A 15,639-nucleotide genomic window follows, 5' to 3' on the forward strand; every position below is an offset into this window, starting at 1 on the left:
ACTTTTATTCTTTGGCTTTTAACACTACGTGAGTTGTATGGTCCTCTGTCCTCTGTTGTCCTCTGTGTTTTTTTAAAATACATTTTTATTATTCTTTTACTGTTTTAATTGATTTTACCTTTTAAAATTGTTTTTAATCATTTTTATATTGTTTTATATTTATTTATTTTTTGTTTTTATTCAGTCATTGGTGGAGTATAATATTGTTTTTAACATGGCTGTGCAGCACTTTGGAAACATTATTGTTTTTTAAATGTGCTATATAAATAAAGTGGATTGGATTGTGCTAGGAAGTTTTTTCCGACGCGTGAAAGTTCCAAATTGTGACGTCACCATCAAAGCATACGTGGCTCCACCTTACGGAGTAACTACAATGAAAACCCAACAACAAAAATATGTATATGGTCAATATTTCAGAATAATTACCACCAATAGGCTGATATTTGTATCGGTTTAAATGATTCTTAGCCACATCCTATCTTTATAAGTCAAGGGTCACACCTTCAGTCATGAAAGTGGGCTTAACAAGTGTCACAATTGCAAAGAGCCACATTGCTTTGCAGCCCACACCTTCTCTGTCCTGCACTGCTTTTCAACCACAAGTCCTGTTTTCTAGAGGTGAGTGAACTCAGTATTTACAATTCTAATAGATGTATGTTTAGACTCAAAGTTGGAATCAGCATTGGGAGTGAATTGAAAGCATGGGCTTAAAGTGGGCAGAGCACCCTCAATTTGTTTTCAATCCAGTCCTGTGTAGGTGTTTGTTTTCTAACATCATTACTCACTCGTGAAACTGACACGTCTTCTTACATTTCATCGAATTACTCGTCAAGAAGCATTGTTTTGAAAGCCTTACTTGGACGTGTGTCCAGATCTCGCTGGGACAAAGTTGACACGCTCAACCTTTAAAGAGAATAAAGAAACAAAACTGTTGTCAAGGTAAAACCAATTAAATTTATACGAGTGACGACGATATTAAACATTAACTACATTTTTATGTCTGCCGTCCAGGCAAAAATGTCAGAACAGGAAGGAAACACTTGTTTCAGTATAATTATGCTAAATCAGCACTTAAATGACTGTTTTGCAACACACTACTTTCCTCTTCTTAGATAGATAGTACTTTTTTGATTCCTTCAGGAAAATTAAAATTCCAGCAGCAGTGTACAGAGTTGAGATCAATTTAAAAAGTAAATAATGGGGGTATAAATGGAAACAAAATAGAAAAAAATTAAATAAGAATAAAAATAAAAAGCAACAGTGGGAATAAAAATATAACAGTAAAATAAGAATATAACAAGAGAAACTAGGCAGTAGCGACCATGTTGTTGTTCTTGTTTAATTTAAAAGAAATACAAATAAAACTCACCCGGAGAAGTTTCAGCAGTTGCCTTCTTTTAGTTTTCTTTCTTAATAGCAAGACAACAAATGCAAAAAAAGGGTTTTAATTTAATTATACGCAAACATCCATCCATTTTCTACTGCTTGTCCCTTTTGGAGTCGCTGCATCTCAGCTGCATTCGGGGGGAAAGCGGGGTACACCCTGGACAAGTCCCCACCTCATCGCAGAATACACAAACCTATATCTATTAAAATATTGATTGATTAACGTAATACTACAATCCCCGTTTCCATATGAGTTGGGAAATTGTGTTAGATGTAAATAAAAATGGAATACAATGATTTGCAAATCATTTTCAACCCATATTCAGTTGAATATGCTACAAATACAACATATTTGATGTTCAAACTGATAAACATTTTTTTTTTGCAAATAATAGTTAGCTTTATAATTTGATGCCAGCAACACGTGACAAAGAAGTTGGGAAAGGTGGCAATAAATACTGATAAAGTTGAGGAATGCTCATCAAACACTTATATGGAACATCCCACAGGTGTGCAGGCTAATTGGGAACAGGTGGGTGCCATGATTGGGGATAAAAGCAGCTTCCATGAAATGCTAAGTAATTCACAAACAAGGATGGGGTGAGGGTCACCACTTTGTAAGCAAATTGTCGAACAGTTTTGGAACAACATTTCTCAACGAGCTATTGCAAGGAATTTAGTGATTTTACCATCTACGGTCCGTAAAATCATCAAAAAGTTCAGAGAATCTGGAGAAAATAACTGCACGTAAGCGATGATATTACGGACTTTTGATCCCTCAGGTGGTACTGCATCAAAAACCGACATCATTGTGTATAGGATATCACCACATGGGCTCAGGAACACTTCATAAAACCACTGTCAGTAACTACAGTTGGTCGCTACATCTGTAAGTGCAAGTTAAAACTCAACTATGCAAAGCCAAACCCATTTATCAACAATATCCTGAAACTCCGCCGGCTTGGCTGGGCCCAAGCTCACCTTAGATGGACTGATGCAAAGTGGAAAGGGGTTCTGTGGTCTTGACGAGTCCACATTTCAAATTATATTTGGAAACAGAGGACGTGGTGTCCTCCAGAACAAAGAGGAAAATAACCATCCGGATTGTTATAGGCGCAAAGTTCAAAAGCTAGCATCTGTGATGGTATGTGGGGTGTATTAGTGCACAAGGCATGGGTAACTTACACATCTGTGAAGGCACCATTAATGCTGAAAGGTCCATATAGGTTTTGGAGCAACATATGTCGTCATCCAAGCAACGTTATCATGGACGCCCCTGCTTATTTCAGCAAGACAAGTGTTACAACAGCGTGGCTTCGTAAAAAAAGAATGTGGGTACTTTCCTGGCCCGCCTGCAGTCCAGACCTGTCTCCCATTGAAAATGTGTGGTGCATTATGAAGCGTAAAATACGACAGCGGAGAACTCAGACTGATGAATGACTGAAGCTCTACATTAAACAAGAATAGGAAAGAATTCCCCTTTCAAAGCTTCAACAATTAGTTTCCTCAGTTCCCAACCGTTTATTGAGTGTTGTCAAAAGAAAAGGTGATGTAACACAGTGGTGAACATGCACTTTCCCAACTACTTCGGCACGTGTTGCAGCCATGAAATTCTAAGTTAATTATTATCTGCAAAAAAATAATGAAGTTTATGAGTTTGAACATCAAATATCTTGTCTTTGTAGAGCATTCAATTGAATATGGGTTGAAAATGATTTGCAAAGCATTGTATTCCGTTTATATTTACACCTAACACAATTTCCCAACTCATATGGAAACGGGGTTTGTACATAAAACTTTTGTTAGGCATTGTTTCTCAAATTGGTATATTACGTCGACCCAAATATCAATATAATCGATACCAGGATAGTATTGGGTCGATATTTTATAGAGTTCAGTTCTCGTCTCTTTGTTCACACAGTATTTCTTTATTGTTAACAAGCTCTGGGCTTTGGGGGCAACAAGCCAAATGATTTGAAAAAATAAACAGTTGTTTTTGCTTGTATTAAATTTTGCATTATTTACTTCATTTTACTCATGGAAATAATTGAAATGTTTTGTTAATATTTTTACATTGTCGTATGTTGACAAATAACTGTTACATATTTGTGTGCGTTTGTCTTGTGTTTTAATTATAACCGAGGTCTACAAATTACAGGGGGAAACAAAAATCACTCAATGACCTCGAAAAATGTCCAAGTCGAAAGTATTGGCAATACTGTCCCTCTATCAGAATCAGAAATACATTATTAATCCCCAAGGGGAAATTAAGATTTTCAGCACAATCCCATTCAAGATCAGACAAACGTTACAGGGAGACAGAACAGGAAGTCTGCCAACTTATTTTGGATTGATACCAAAAAGACCCACTATCTAGATTAAAAAAAAAGGACATTCAATTTTATTAGAATATATAAAATAATTGTGAAAATAGAAATAATTTGCTTAAATTTAGTTCAAATAAAATATTGATGCTTTTCTAAGATTGAATGTTTAACTCACCTCTTGCACCTTCAACGCCTGTGATTACAAGTATGAGCCATTATGGCAAGCAGAGTTGTTAAAAATGGTGGTACTTTTGAAGCTACATTTTGTTAAGGTGGATCTTGATGTAACATGTTAGAAAGTAATACTAAAGGTGACATTTTGCATTTTGTAGATGCTCAATGAAGAAGTGAAGATGGAAGCAGTTAAGATTGACACCTCAAAGGACCAGGTACCAACAATGTCACACAATCAGTCTGTTTTGATTAAAATGGAACAAAAGCGTTTTCCAGTCTGCAGGTCTGCAGCGAGAAGGCGCCACCGTCAGTTTCCACAACGTGCACTACAACATTAAGCAAGCAGGAGGATGTTTGTGCCGGAGGAAGACCACCTGCAAAGACATCCTCATTGACCTCAAGTACGAAAATCTAACTTTTGTATGTTTTTTTTTCAATGGCAGCATAATGAACATGCATAGTTGAGTCCGCCTGGGGTGCAAACGTGACTCCATCAAGGCATTACACAGCAGGAAGGAAGCGTGCTTTGTGTCTTACAGCATACACACAACAATGAAGCGGGCTAAAGGCAATAAACACGCTGAACCAGCTCACAGAATGTGTCCAAAAGAAGCTTTAATTTTCTTCCATAATGTCAGCGCCCTAAAACATATTTTAAGACCAGTCCTCATTTTCTAATTTTTTGAACACACATGGATCCATGCCTTCACCCGTCAAAGTTCAGGTACATGCTTGCGTGCTGACTTTGTATATCTCAGACTTTTTACTGCTTACTGTGGGTAATCATTGACCAATCTAAGGTGGAGGTGAAGGCCAGTGAACATGTGACACAGATGTCTCTTTTTGTTTACAGCTCATGAAACTCACATGCTGATCATCCTTTATCACCTTTTTAATCTAACATGATTTTTGCCTTTGCAGTGGAATCATGAAGCCGGGGCTTAACGCCATCATGGGAGCAACCGGAAGTGGCAAGTCATCATTTTTGGATGTTTTGGCTGCCAGGAAAGACCCTTCGGGATTGTCGGGTGAAGTCCTCATCGACGGGGCTCTTCAGCCGCCAAACTTCAAATGTCTGTCGGGATACGTAGTGCAGGTGAATTTGACTGCGGAAAACTGACAGAAAGACTCTGAAAAATTGAGGAGTCCTCCAGGCCACGAGCAACAGGAACCAATGTTTGCTTTCTTACCAGGATGACGTTGTGATGGGGACCCTGACAGTCAGAGAGAATTTCAGCTTCTCTGCAGCGCTTCGTCTTCCGTCCAGCATCTCTCAGGCGGAAAAAGATCAGAAAGTGGACAAACTGATCCAGGAACTTGGGCTGGGCCGTGTGGCAGACTCCCGGGTAAGGCGGGGTGGGTAAGGTCTGAGAAGGAAAAGGGACTGTCCTAATGTGTGCATATGCAGGTGGGCACCCAGCTGATTCGTGGCATCTCTGGCGGTGAGCGCAAGCGCACCAACATCGGTATGGAGCTCATCATCAACCCATCTGTTCTCTTCCTGGATGAGCCCACCACAGGGCTGGACGCCAGCACGGCCAACTTTGTCCTAATGCTGCTCAAGAGGTGCGCAAACAGTCACATTAAGGACACTAACATTAGCAATCTTAACAAAGTTTTGTTGTACTTGTGCGATGACAATAAAGACCTATCCTATCCTATCCTAACATAGGTACAGTATGTGCAGGGGCGGACTGGGGCAAACATATGGCCCTGGACTTTTTGGTCCATATTGGCCCACTAGAAAGCACCAATTTTTGTACTATTTAATTCAAACCAGAATTTATTTTTGACATGTTTCGCAGTAATACAAATACATGATAAATACATTGTTTGATAATGTATTTTTAGTCCAAAATAACGAAATTAAGCAAAACACAATGAGGTGGCATGTTTGCCGCCTTCCGCCTGAATGCAGCTGGAATAGGCTCCAGCCACCCTTGCAATCCCGAGAGAGACAAGCGGTAGAAATATAGATAGATGGATGGTATGCAGGCTAGTGGTTCTCAAACTTTGTTCACCAGGTACCACCTCAGAAAAAACTCAAAGTACCACCATAATGACCAACATTGACATACAGTAGCAGTAAGTGTTCGTTAAAAACAAAAGCAGATGTTTTATTTAACAAGTATATTTATTATTTTAACTTTAACGTTACACAAAGTTTGAACAGTAACACTGTGTTCTAATATAGCGAAATAAAACACTGCACTCTAATGAAGTGACTCTTTGGCGTACTACTGTCTGATGTAGACTATTAACTTAAAACAAATTCAAAATAATTAAAAATGACAATGTGACAGTGGGATTTGTCCCCCTCGCCTGCTTTCTAACACAATCCTGGCTTGGATCGATTTGGCACCCTGTGCTTCAGAAAGCAGGAGCACATACCACTGCACCACAATACGCTGATGGAGTGTGTAATTTGCCTTTATATTCTTTTCAGGGTGACAGAGTATGAAATACGTTAGAATAGGTTTGCTGTAAAATCTCACGTAGTGTGCACAGTCATTTATCACATTTTGGTTCTCTCGTGTGTCTGCAGTTGTAAAAACTGGGCCGGACTGGGAGACTTATCATATACAGGTGCAACAAAAAATAAATAGACAAATAATGGCCGTCCACCGATCAGAAAATCCTGGTACTCAAAATAACCTGTCTGCCTCTGGCTATGTGAGCTACAATGCTTACAATGACATTCTAAAAGTCCCATTGTGCAAGGTTAGCCGGTCAGCTGAGGAAACTTTCATCTTCCACGTCTGTAGCAGATTGACTGATAATTGGCAGATCTCCTGGTAATGGTTTTAGTCTATTGCGAACATGGATACTAGGTTACATTGGTGGACAGAGTTGTCCTAAAAGGAAGAGTAAGAAGCAGACTACTAATACATTTGTTCATTTCTTGTGTTCATTACATATCAATTTTAATGATATAAGTAAACGATACAGATATGTAATTGTAGATATAACAGTTCGTTTTAAGATGTGTGGCAAAGCCTGTTTTTTTTAACAATGTAACCTAGAGGGATGAGTAGTAGAAAGTGGATGGATGGATGAATTGGCTTTACATGGGAAAGTCATTTAGCTAGGTAGCATGTCCTTGAGAAATGATTTTTTTTTCTTTATGATATTCATGAAAAGATGCAACTTCAAAAGTGAGCGTTTCAGCGCCTCTTCTCCCAGCGGTAAAGCAAACAAGGGATTAGGGGTGGGAAACTGATAAGATTTTTCCGGTTGCCGATTGCACTTTCAGTTCTGCTGTACGATGCGGTTCATTATCGGTTCCTATTTTTATTCTTATTTTGACAATAAGGCTATTGGCGCTTACATGATGAGCGGTGTTAGCACCTTGCATTTACACCAGATGACTGCTTGTTAGGAAGAGATTGGTGCCGTTCAAAAAACGCTACTCCTCTTGATGAAATGTCAACCTTGCAGTTATTACAAGTAGCGCTGTTGCAATATTTTCTTGTACAATAGAGCCAAACTTGAGTGTTTACACACCATGTTGCTGTCTGAAATCACTACGCAGGTTGCGTAATGACGTCATTCCCGCTCATAGGAATCGTTTGAGAAAAGCAAGAAATTTCAAAGGAATTGATACACCCGGAACCGGTTTTAAACAGAAACTGGTTTTTGATTTACATCTGTACAAAATTGATTTTTCTGAAAGTTGGTGCTCATAAACAGGCTCCAGAGACACATATTCTTGTTACAACTCATTAAAAAGTCACTTTTATTTCTTTACCTTTCTGTAGGATGGCCAATAGCGGGCGCACCATCATCCTGTCAATCCACCAGCCTCGCTACTCCATCTACCGTCTCTTTGACAACCTCACCCTGCTAGTCAACGGAAAACAGGTCATTTTCTAAAAGGCATCACGCCACCACGGTGTTACAATGTGCCTTAATAACCTCTTGCATTTAAACAACTTGCTCAGGTATACCATGGACCAGCACAGGGAGCTATTGGCTACTTCTCCGACATTGGTACTGTAAGAACACCATTCTTATCCACAGCCAGGTAGCCTCAAGTGAGGTCTGATGTCTAAACATTATTTCCCAGGGTACACCTGTGAGCCTCACAACAACCCTGCAGACTTCTTCCTCGATGTCATCAATGGAGACTCCGCTGCAGTGGCCCTCAGCAACGTAGAACGAGAAGGTGTCCTGAGATGTTTTTAGAGCTTGGTTCACATTTGATTTGCTTCTTCTCCTTCTCCCAGACTCAGATACAGTGCTGAAGTCCAGGCAAGTAATCGAGGACAAGCTGGTGGACGAATACAGAAGCTCGTCTTTCTTCAAGCAGACCAAATCAGACTTGGGTAAGCATAGAGAAGTGACAGAGGCATGATGAAGAAGTAAAAATACAAATGGTCTCTTTGTCCTCAAGAAAAGATTGTCCATGGTAAGCCAACGAGAAGCTACACTCCTACCAGAACCATCACCTATAGTACCAGCTTTGTGACGCAGTTTTGGTGGGTTCTCAAGAGGACGTTTCATAATCTTCTGCTCAACCCGCAAACTTCCATCGCTCAGGTGAGAGGTGTTTGGTCTAAGAAGTTGTGAAGCACAAATTGCGAGGCAATTAGAGTGAATTCAGCCAAAGTACTGACGTTGTCTTTGTTTAGTTTGCAGTTACTTTGTTCCTCGCTCTGGTTGTAGGAGCCATTTTCTTCAACGTCCAGGAGGACCAGAGCGGGATCCAGAACAGGTTGTTCTACTTCAGTGCACCATTCCACTCTATTGTAGACTGATCGATGTGATACTTTCAGATTCGGAGCGCTCTTTTTCATAGTGGTCAATCAGTGTTTCAGCTCCCTGTCGTCAGCCGAGCTTTTCATCGCGGAGAGGAAACTCTTCATGTAGGTGATAAATGAATATAAACGGACGCTTCTGTTTCTTCTGCTGGGCATCAAGCTGAAGCGGTTGTCTCTGCAGCCATGAGTCTATCAGTGGCTACTACCGGCTGTCCGTCTACTTCTTCTCCAAGATCCTGTCTGACATCCTCACGCTGAGGACCATACCCGCCATGGTGTTCACCTGCGTGGCTTACTTCATGATCGGTGGGCCAAAAATTGTTCTCCTTCAGTATGTTCAAAGTGTTTCAATGATTAGATAAAGTGTTGCTCGTGCATACAACCAGTGCTGCATGATTTTTAGAAAAAAACCTAATTGCGATTTTTGTCCTGAATTATGATTGCGATTTTTATATTTTATACATATAAATGCATAAAACTGCGAAAATAACGAGGGAAGAAAGACATGTTGCCTTTTACACTGTCAACCAACATATTGTCTCAGGGTGCCACACATTAGAACAATTCGCAATAATGTACTTTCAAAAATATTTGGCTTTATGCAGATCACACTCTTATACTAAATACATAATAACAACTATGGTGTTATAATGTAATGCAATCATATTATAATGCAAGTAACCATTTGAAAGGTTATGCACTTATTTGTCATTACTGTAGATCAGGGGTGTCAACGTACGGCCCGCGGGCCGGATCAGGCCCCCGAACAGGTTTTATCCGACCCGCCGGAAGAGTATGCCAAGTATAAAAATGAGCCAGAATTTTTGAATGAAATAAATACTTCTAAATGTGTCCACGAGATGTCACAATATAAATTATTTGTATCTTTGTAGATTATCCTACAATATAAACCACAATATGTTAGTGCACCAGTCGAGGAAAATTTGCAAAATACATAAATAACATCCTGTAATTTGATTTTGATATTATTTTTTTATCTTGATAGATTGAAAATTAACACCAATGAGTTGACTGATGAACATTATCATGTAATTTATTCAGAAAGTACAAACAACGACAAATAAAGACAGAATACTATTAACTGTAACATGTAAGTGTAAAAAAACATAATTTGTACATTTTCAGATTGTGCTTGTTCTATTTTTAATAAAGAAAACTCTCTGTAGTCGTCTTTATTTTTAGGTTATCGTGCCGTGATTTTACCCCTCCGGCCCACTTACGAGTAGATTTTTCTCCATGTGGCCCCCGATCTAAAATGAGTTTGACACCCCTGCTGTAGATAATTTTTTCATTGTACTGTAATTTGAAGGTAAAATAACTTTTAGTTATCCTGAATAGCAAAAAGACCACAGTACCATTTCAAATTCCTTGTGTGTTACATATTTGGCCAATAAAGATGATTCTGATTCCAATAAACAAACAAAAACATTTGACTTTACTTTCTGTAAGCAAAAATGTTACCTAAATAAATATTGAACAACCCAAGTACATTTTTTTCCCCGTTGAAAATACTATTGCTATTTTGAGTTCTCACTCGTTCCTCCGTGTTGATGGGCTCTTGTTGCCCATCTTGTTGAAGCTGAAATATTCCCACAAACAGACATTGGGCTTTATAATCTTATTTTTCCTTGTAACCTTGTAAGGTTGTGTTACTTTGCGGCACTTCTCTCACTAGCGAGTACCAAGGATCTCTGTGCTTCCTCTGTATGTAAGTTGGCGCCTTATCCTCAGCCCCCCGAGACAAAAATTGTGAATGGCTGAAAATGTGTTCTGTTCATTCTACTGTTAAGTAAACACGCTGAGGTACTGAAAGCAATGCACAAAGTGAGACGTTTTTGTCCCTGTTTGAAGAGAGAGACACTTTTGATTGGACAGGAAGCAAAATACGCAAGGTTCAACAATTCTGATTGGTGAACATGTCTGTCAATCAAACGTCGGTGACAAACCTGCGCCTCTTGCCTTTAGGATACCAGACTAATAAAACTCCGATGTTGATTAATCGTGCAACCTTAATTACAACAACCGAACTGGTTGTACGGTAAAAAGTTTGAAAATACAGTGTATTAAATGTATTGAACAGCCCAATAATTCCTCACCTGCAGGTCTGAAGCCGACAGCGGAGGCCTTCTTCCTCTTCATGTTTACTGTGACTCTGGTGTCATACACGGGCACTGCTATGGCCCTGGCCATCTCTGCTGACCAGACCGTGGTGGCCATCGCCAACATCTTCATGACCATTACCTGCGTTTTCATGATGGTGACACTAACATTAGCAGAATTTTGTTTGTATTTGTTCAGCATTATTTTGCTCTATTGGTTTGCTAATAGAATATATTCCATTCTTGATGTGTTGATAATATTGCCAATACCTTGAATGTGTCCTCTTAGATCTTTGCAGGCTTGCTGGTCAATCTTCCCTCCATTGTCAGCTGGCTGGCTTGGTTGAAATACTTGAGCATACCGCGTTATGGCCTAAGTGTAAGTCAGTCAGACTATGCGCCAACCATTTAAAAGTCTATCATTTAGGGTATTTATCGTATCTTGTATCACGAGATTTTGCGAGAATAAAACGTGACGATTTTTCTTGTTAAGAAAAAAGTTGACAAGCGGGCAGAAGTCAGGTTATTTTTTCGTTTTTTTTTAAGGTCTGTCTGGCCGTGCACGAGGAAATGGAACTGCACACAAAGGGCCTGATATACTAAAAGTTTGCGTGTACTAAAAAATGTGCAAACTTTCTAGCACACCCAAAGCTGATTGACTAAATGTGTGCAAAGTGGATTGTGTCTGTAAAGTGAGCAGAATAAGGCATGCAATCCATTTTGCGTCTATGTCTTCATTTATATGGAGAATATATGCTGATCATCAAAAGCCCCACAATACTTGGGAGGAGAAAATACAAATATAATTATTTACCATACCCAATGTAATTTATCAACACTCATCACCATTTGAGCACTATTTTGCGTTTTATTTAGCACTTGTGAGAAGGGCGTGGAAACTGACACTTCCACAAACGGCAGCACAATCAGTGCTCGCGCTGCACAGACAAGACGATGGAAGAACGAGAATCCTCCGTTCTATGTGTGTGTCAACATTTTAGACTGTCAGAAACAAAAAATATTAGGCATAATGTGTATTCAGCAACATCATTTTATAATTTAATAGCTGCTAGAGGACTTATTGAGCTGATTAAAACAAATTCAATTGATACGTTTTCATCCTTAGTATTTTTTTATGATGTTCGTTTTTTCCACATAGAATATATATTAAAATGTTTCTCATATGAAAAAAAAAAACTTTCATTTTTTGCAACTTGAGCGGAGTTATGTGCAGCCTCTTACCGATGAGCGCACCTTTAGCTGTAAAAAAAAAAGAAAAAAAAGATTGAAAAAAAAAGTTGTGTCAATGTAGATGCACTGCATGACTGCTTCTAAAATACCCATTAAAACTAGTGTGTGTCTCCTGCATGTTTTAAAACATAGCAAAATGCTTTGGAGCATAATAACATGAATGTGCAGTAAATGAGTGTCTCTGTGGTGATGCCCTTGTATAATACCCACTTACTCCTCATTTAAACAAGGTGGTTTGCACCACTTTACAATTGCACAGATCACACGCAGCACGGCTATTAAGTAGTACACACTATTTTATAGAATGCACACGCCGTTTATTGTGTAGCGTTTGTGTCTTAGTAAATCAGTCCCTAAGTGTTTTGCGCACACTACAACCAGAGTTGGCAAACAAAGCCTACCTTTGCCTTTGGTGGGGGAGATGCAGGACCGCACTGCTTTATTTGAGTTCCACCGCCAACGTGCAATATGTATGTCCAAGATCTGCAAACATCTAGACCTAAAAGCACCCCAGACATAATGTATTGCTTCACCCATCAGCAAGCATGTCACTGCAGATAAAACAATACAGCCAAATTAGTGATGAATGAAACCTCCACAAAGCTTCTCAAAAAATGTATTACATTTATATTTTGTATCTTCCTTCTGCCTGAATGCAGCATTGTTTTGTGGCCCAGCCAACTTGAAAAGTATTTCTTTCTCCAGGATCTTACGTTGTTTTCTCAAAAGCAGCCCCTTGCGCAAGTACCTGCCATTTAGTAGGACTTTTTGTAATTGTTCCAACTCGATGGCCCTGCTTAAAATTAATGTTAAAAATCATCTTTTTCTAGTGAACCCAATATGGCGTATTGTCTCCTGAGAAGAGTGCATTGTCACAACTCAACTAACTTTATTTGGCTCCCCAGGCTCTGCAGGTGATCGAGTTCAAAGGGTTGGACTTCTGTCGGGGTTTAAACAGCAGCATCATCATTCCGCCTGGAACAATGTAAGAATCGATCAAGATAGAGGGCTCAGTCAGTGTGATTAATTCCACAATGAAGCAGCTTGCTGGTTGATGCTGTGTGTTCAGTTGCAGCGGTGAGGACTTTCTGAGCGAGCAGGGCGTGGATTATTCCGATTGGGGCTTCTGGCAGAACCATTTGGCCCTCGGCGTCATGACTTTCTGCTTCCTCACCATTGCTTACCTCAAACTGCGCTTCATTAGGAAGTTTACTTAGAACGGCTTTGCCGTGTTCCCCCCAAAAGCCACTTACAGATTTTAGTTCATGTCTACTTGTTTGAATATTTTCAAAAAATGCTGATTAAAAAAAGGTGTGCATACCAGCAGAGAACAGAGATGACACTAAATGTGGCAACTTGAATGTTAGAAGACATTACAGTACAGTGTTGACTTTAGTTTGGTTCACTCCTGTTTTTTTGTTTTTGCACTTTAACATATTTAAAATAAACGAAAACCTTTTATATCTGTATTGTACATTGACTTGCTTTAGTTGTATTATTTCAGATGACTTAGCTTTGAACACCTCGATATGAGCTCTACCTAACGAAGGAAAAGGCAACTCTGAGTAAGGAGACAGTGTGTGTGCATTTAAACGGTCACTTATCGCCACCATAACAACACAACTCGAAACACAGAAATTATCTGGGTCTACTTTGGGTAACACCAGCTAGCACTGTAATCGTCATAACAACTGGCATCACAAGGCAGTTAGTATAGAGTTAAATCAGAGCCAAAGGTTTTGTACAACTACTTGAAAAAATAAAATTTGTAAAATCTATCTCCTTCCTATCATTTCTTTCCTTCACCTCCTTCACAGTCCCCTTGCAGTCATGAGCCACATTGTTCTCATCCTTTTCTTCCTCAGAGTCAGATTAATTGGCCAAGTAAGTTTAAAACACAAGGAGTTTTACTTAATAAACTGTGTTCCCTTTGGTCAATACACAAAATAAAACATCTACGAGAGACCACAATACCGTTAATGCCATATTGGTATGAAAATGGGAAACATCAGGAGAACTGCACTTTTCTTGGAGTGTTACCATAGCTCATAATCATTATGAATGACATGGTAGATTGATTTTTTGGTTTTAATGCAATATTAAGCTCTCAATTTACCGGTCGATCTACGTTCCCATCCTCACCTATGGTCATGAGCTTTGGGTCATGACCGAAAGGATAAGATCACGGGTACAAGCGGCCGAAATGAGTTTCCTCCGCCGTGTGGCGGGGCTCTCCCTTAGAGATAGGGTGAGAAGCTCTGCCATCCGGGAGGGACTCAAAGTAAAGCCGCTGCTCCTTTACATCGAGAGGAGCCAGATGAGGTGGTTCGGGCATCTGGTCAGGATGCCACCCGAAAGCCTCCCTAGGGAGGTGTTTAGGGCACGTCCAACCGGTAGGAGGCCACGGGGAAGACCCAGGACACGTTGGGAAGACTGTGTCTCCTGGCTGGCCTGGGAACGCCTCGGGATCCCCCGGGAAGAGCTAGACGAAGTGGCTGGGGAGAGGGAAGTCTGGGTTTCCCTGCTTAGGCTGTTGCCCCCGCGACCCAACCTCGGATAAGCGGAAGATGATGGATGGATGGATGGCAATATTAAGTATTAAATACATTCAATCAAAAGTCTGTTTACAATGGAGCCTACGGGAGCCTTTTAGTTCTGCCTATAGATCCCTGAAAAAAACATTCAACCACCTCCATTAGGGTTTTATATACATGATGTAAGTATATATATATGTAATGTAGTAACAGGAACATTTATAATAACATTTAAGTATTTTGCTAATTTCAAGCATAAGCGGTGCATTAATTTCAATAACATATCACAATGTTTGCTATTTACTTTTCTTCATCAGTGATTTCTGCTCACTGCACACTATGAGAGCAAACAAACACTAAACATCACTTACTGTGCAAGGTCTGCTGTCATTGGGATGCTGACTGCTGAGATGTTCATACATTGCCATTTAGCCTAAATGCCTGTCAAAGTGTACCAACTTATCATTCTCAGCCATTTAACTTCCAGGTGTGATGCATGATTTATGATCTACATTCAATTTACAGGGAGCAGGGAAGCAAGTAAACGGCAGACCCCTCAATGATAGATAGATAGATAGATAAATAGATCTTTATTGATTCCTTCAGGAGAGTTCCCTTAGGAAAATAAAATTCTAGCAGCAGTGTACTGAATTGAGATAATTTAAAAAGTAAATAATAAACAATGGGGGTACATAGCTTTTTGCATCACCTGTCATCCTAGTACTTCCCTCCCCCCAGAAAGAAGTTGTACAGTCTGATGGCGTGTGGGACAAAAGAGTTTGAGTCTATTAGTCATGCACTTAGGATGAAACAGTCTAGCCTAGCACTTAACAGGCTCTTCTGGCTACTGATAACGGTATACAGAGGGTGACTGGTTTCATCCATGATGCTCAGTAGTTTTTCCACATGATGCAAACAGGGACAAACGGAAGTGATTACGTCGCCGCTTTAAATAAATTGTCTGCGTTAGCGCTTATTATAACAATATCACTAATACTTGGTTAATATTCAAGTCACGAAATGCAAATTTGAGAATTGTTGGTGCTTTTTCAATGGTCATCGGCTTTTATGGGCAGAAAAGAAGAGC

At 39.7% G+C, this 15,639-nt stretch overlaps 1 protein-coding gene across 5 annotated transcripts; it reads left to right on the forward strand.

Annotated features, from left to right (window-relative positions):
- The first annotated feature begins 382 nt into the window (after positions 1-382).
- abcg2a (ATP-binding cassette, sub-family G (WHITE), member 2a) lies at positions 383-13,796 on the forward strand. 5 transcript variants are annotated; one of them, XM_061913382.1, is made up of 18 exons: positions 383-618; positions 4,046-4,102; positions 4,154-4,288; positions 4,809-4,983; positions 5,081-5,233; positions 5,296-5,453; positions 7,646-7,748; positions 7,829-7,877; positions 7,954-8,052; positions 8,114-8,212; positions 8,281-8,426; positions 8,519-8,604; positions 8,663-8,752; positions 8,829-8,953; positions 10,771-10,925; positions 11,057-11,146; positions 12,924-13,003; positions 13,088-13,796. In XM_061913382.1, the coding sequence occupies exons 4-18, from the start codon at positions 4,816-4,818 to the stop codon at positions 13,233-13,235; spliced, it is 1,749 nt and encodes a 582-aa protein (XP_061769366.1). In that variant the 5' UTR covers positions 383-618; positions 4,046-4,102; positions 4,154-4,288; positions 4,809-4,815; the 3' UTR covers positions 13,236-13,796. The 5 variants fall into 5 exon arrangements, with proteins under 5 accessions (XP_061769366.1, XP_061769363.1, XP_061769367.1 ...); XM_061913379.1 differs by having other exon boundaries at positions 4,164-4,288; XM_061913383.1 differs by having other exon boundaries at positions 4,171-4,288.
- Positions 13,797-15,639: the final 1,843 nt, after the last annotated feature.

This window comes from Nerophis ophidion, linkage group LG10 (assembly GCF_033978795.1).
Source record: "Nerophis ophidion isolate RoL-2023_Sa linkage group LG10, RoL_Noph_v1.0, whole genome shotgun sequence".
Lineage (NCBI taxonomy): Eukaryota > Metazoa > Chordata > Actinopteri > Syngnathiformes > Syngnathidae > Nerophis > Nerophis ophidion.

Bases quoted from the DNA above. Each gene is read 5' to 3' on its own strand.
- abcg2a (XM_061913379.1), top strand. From the start codon at position 4,046: ATGCTCAATGAAGAAGTGAAGATGGAAGCAGTTAAGATTGACACCTCA. The intron at 8,427-8,518 runs GTGAGAGGTGTT...GTCTTTGTTTAG, and splicing joins CGCAAACTTCCATCGCTCAG to TTTGCAGTTACTTTGTTCCT. The intron at 10,926-11,056 runs GTGACACTAACA...GTGTCCTCTTAG, and splicing joins TTACCTGCGTTTTCATGATG to ATCTTTGCAGGCTTGCTGGT.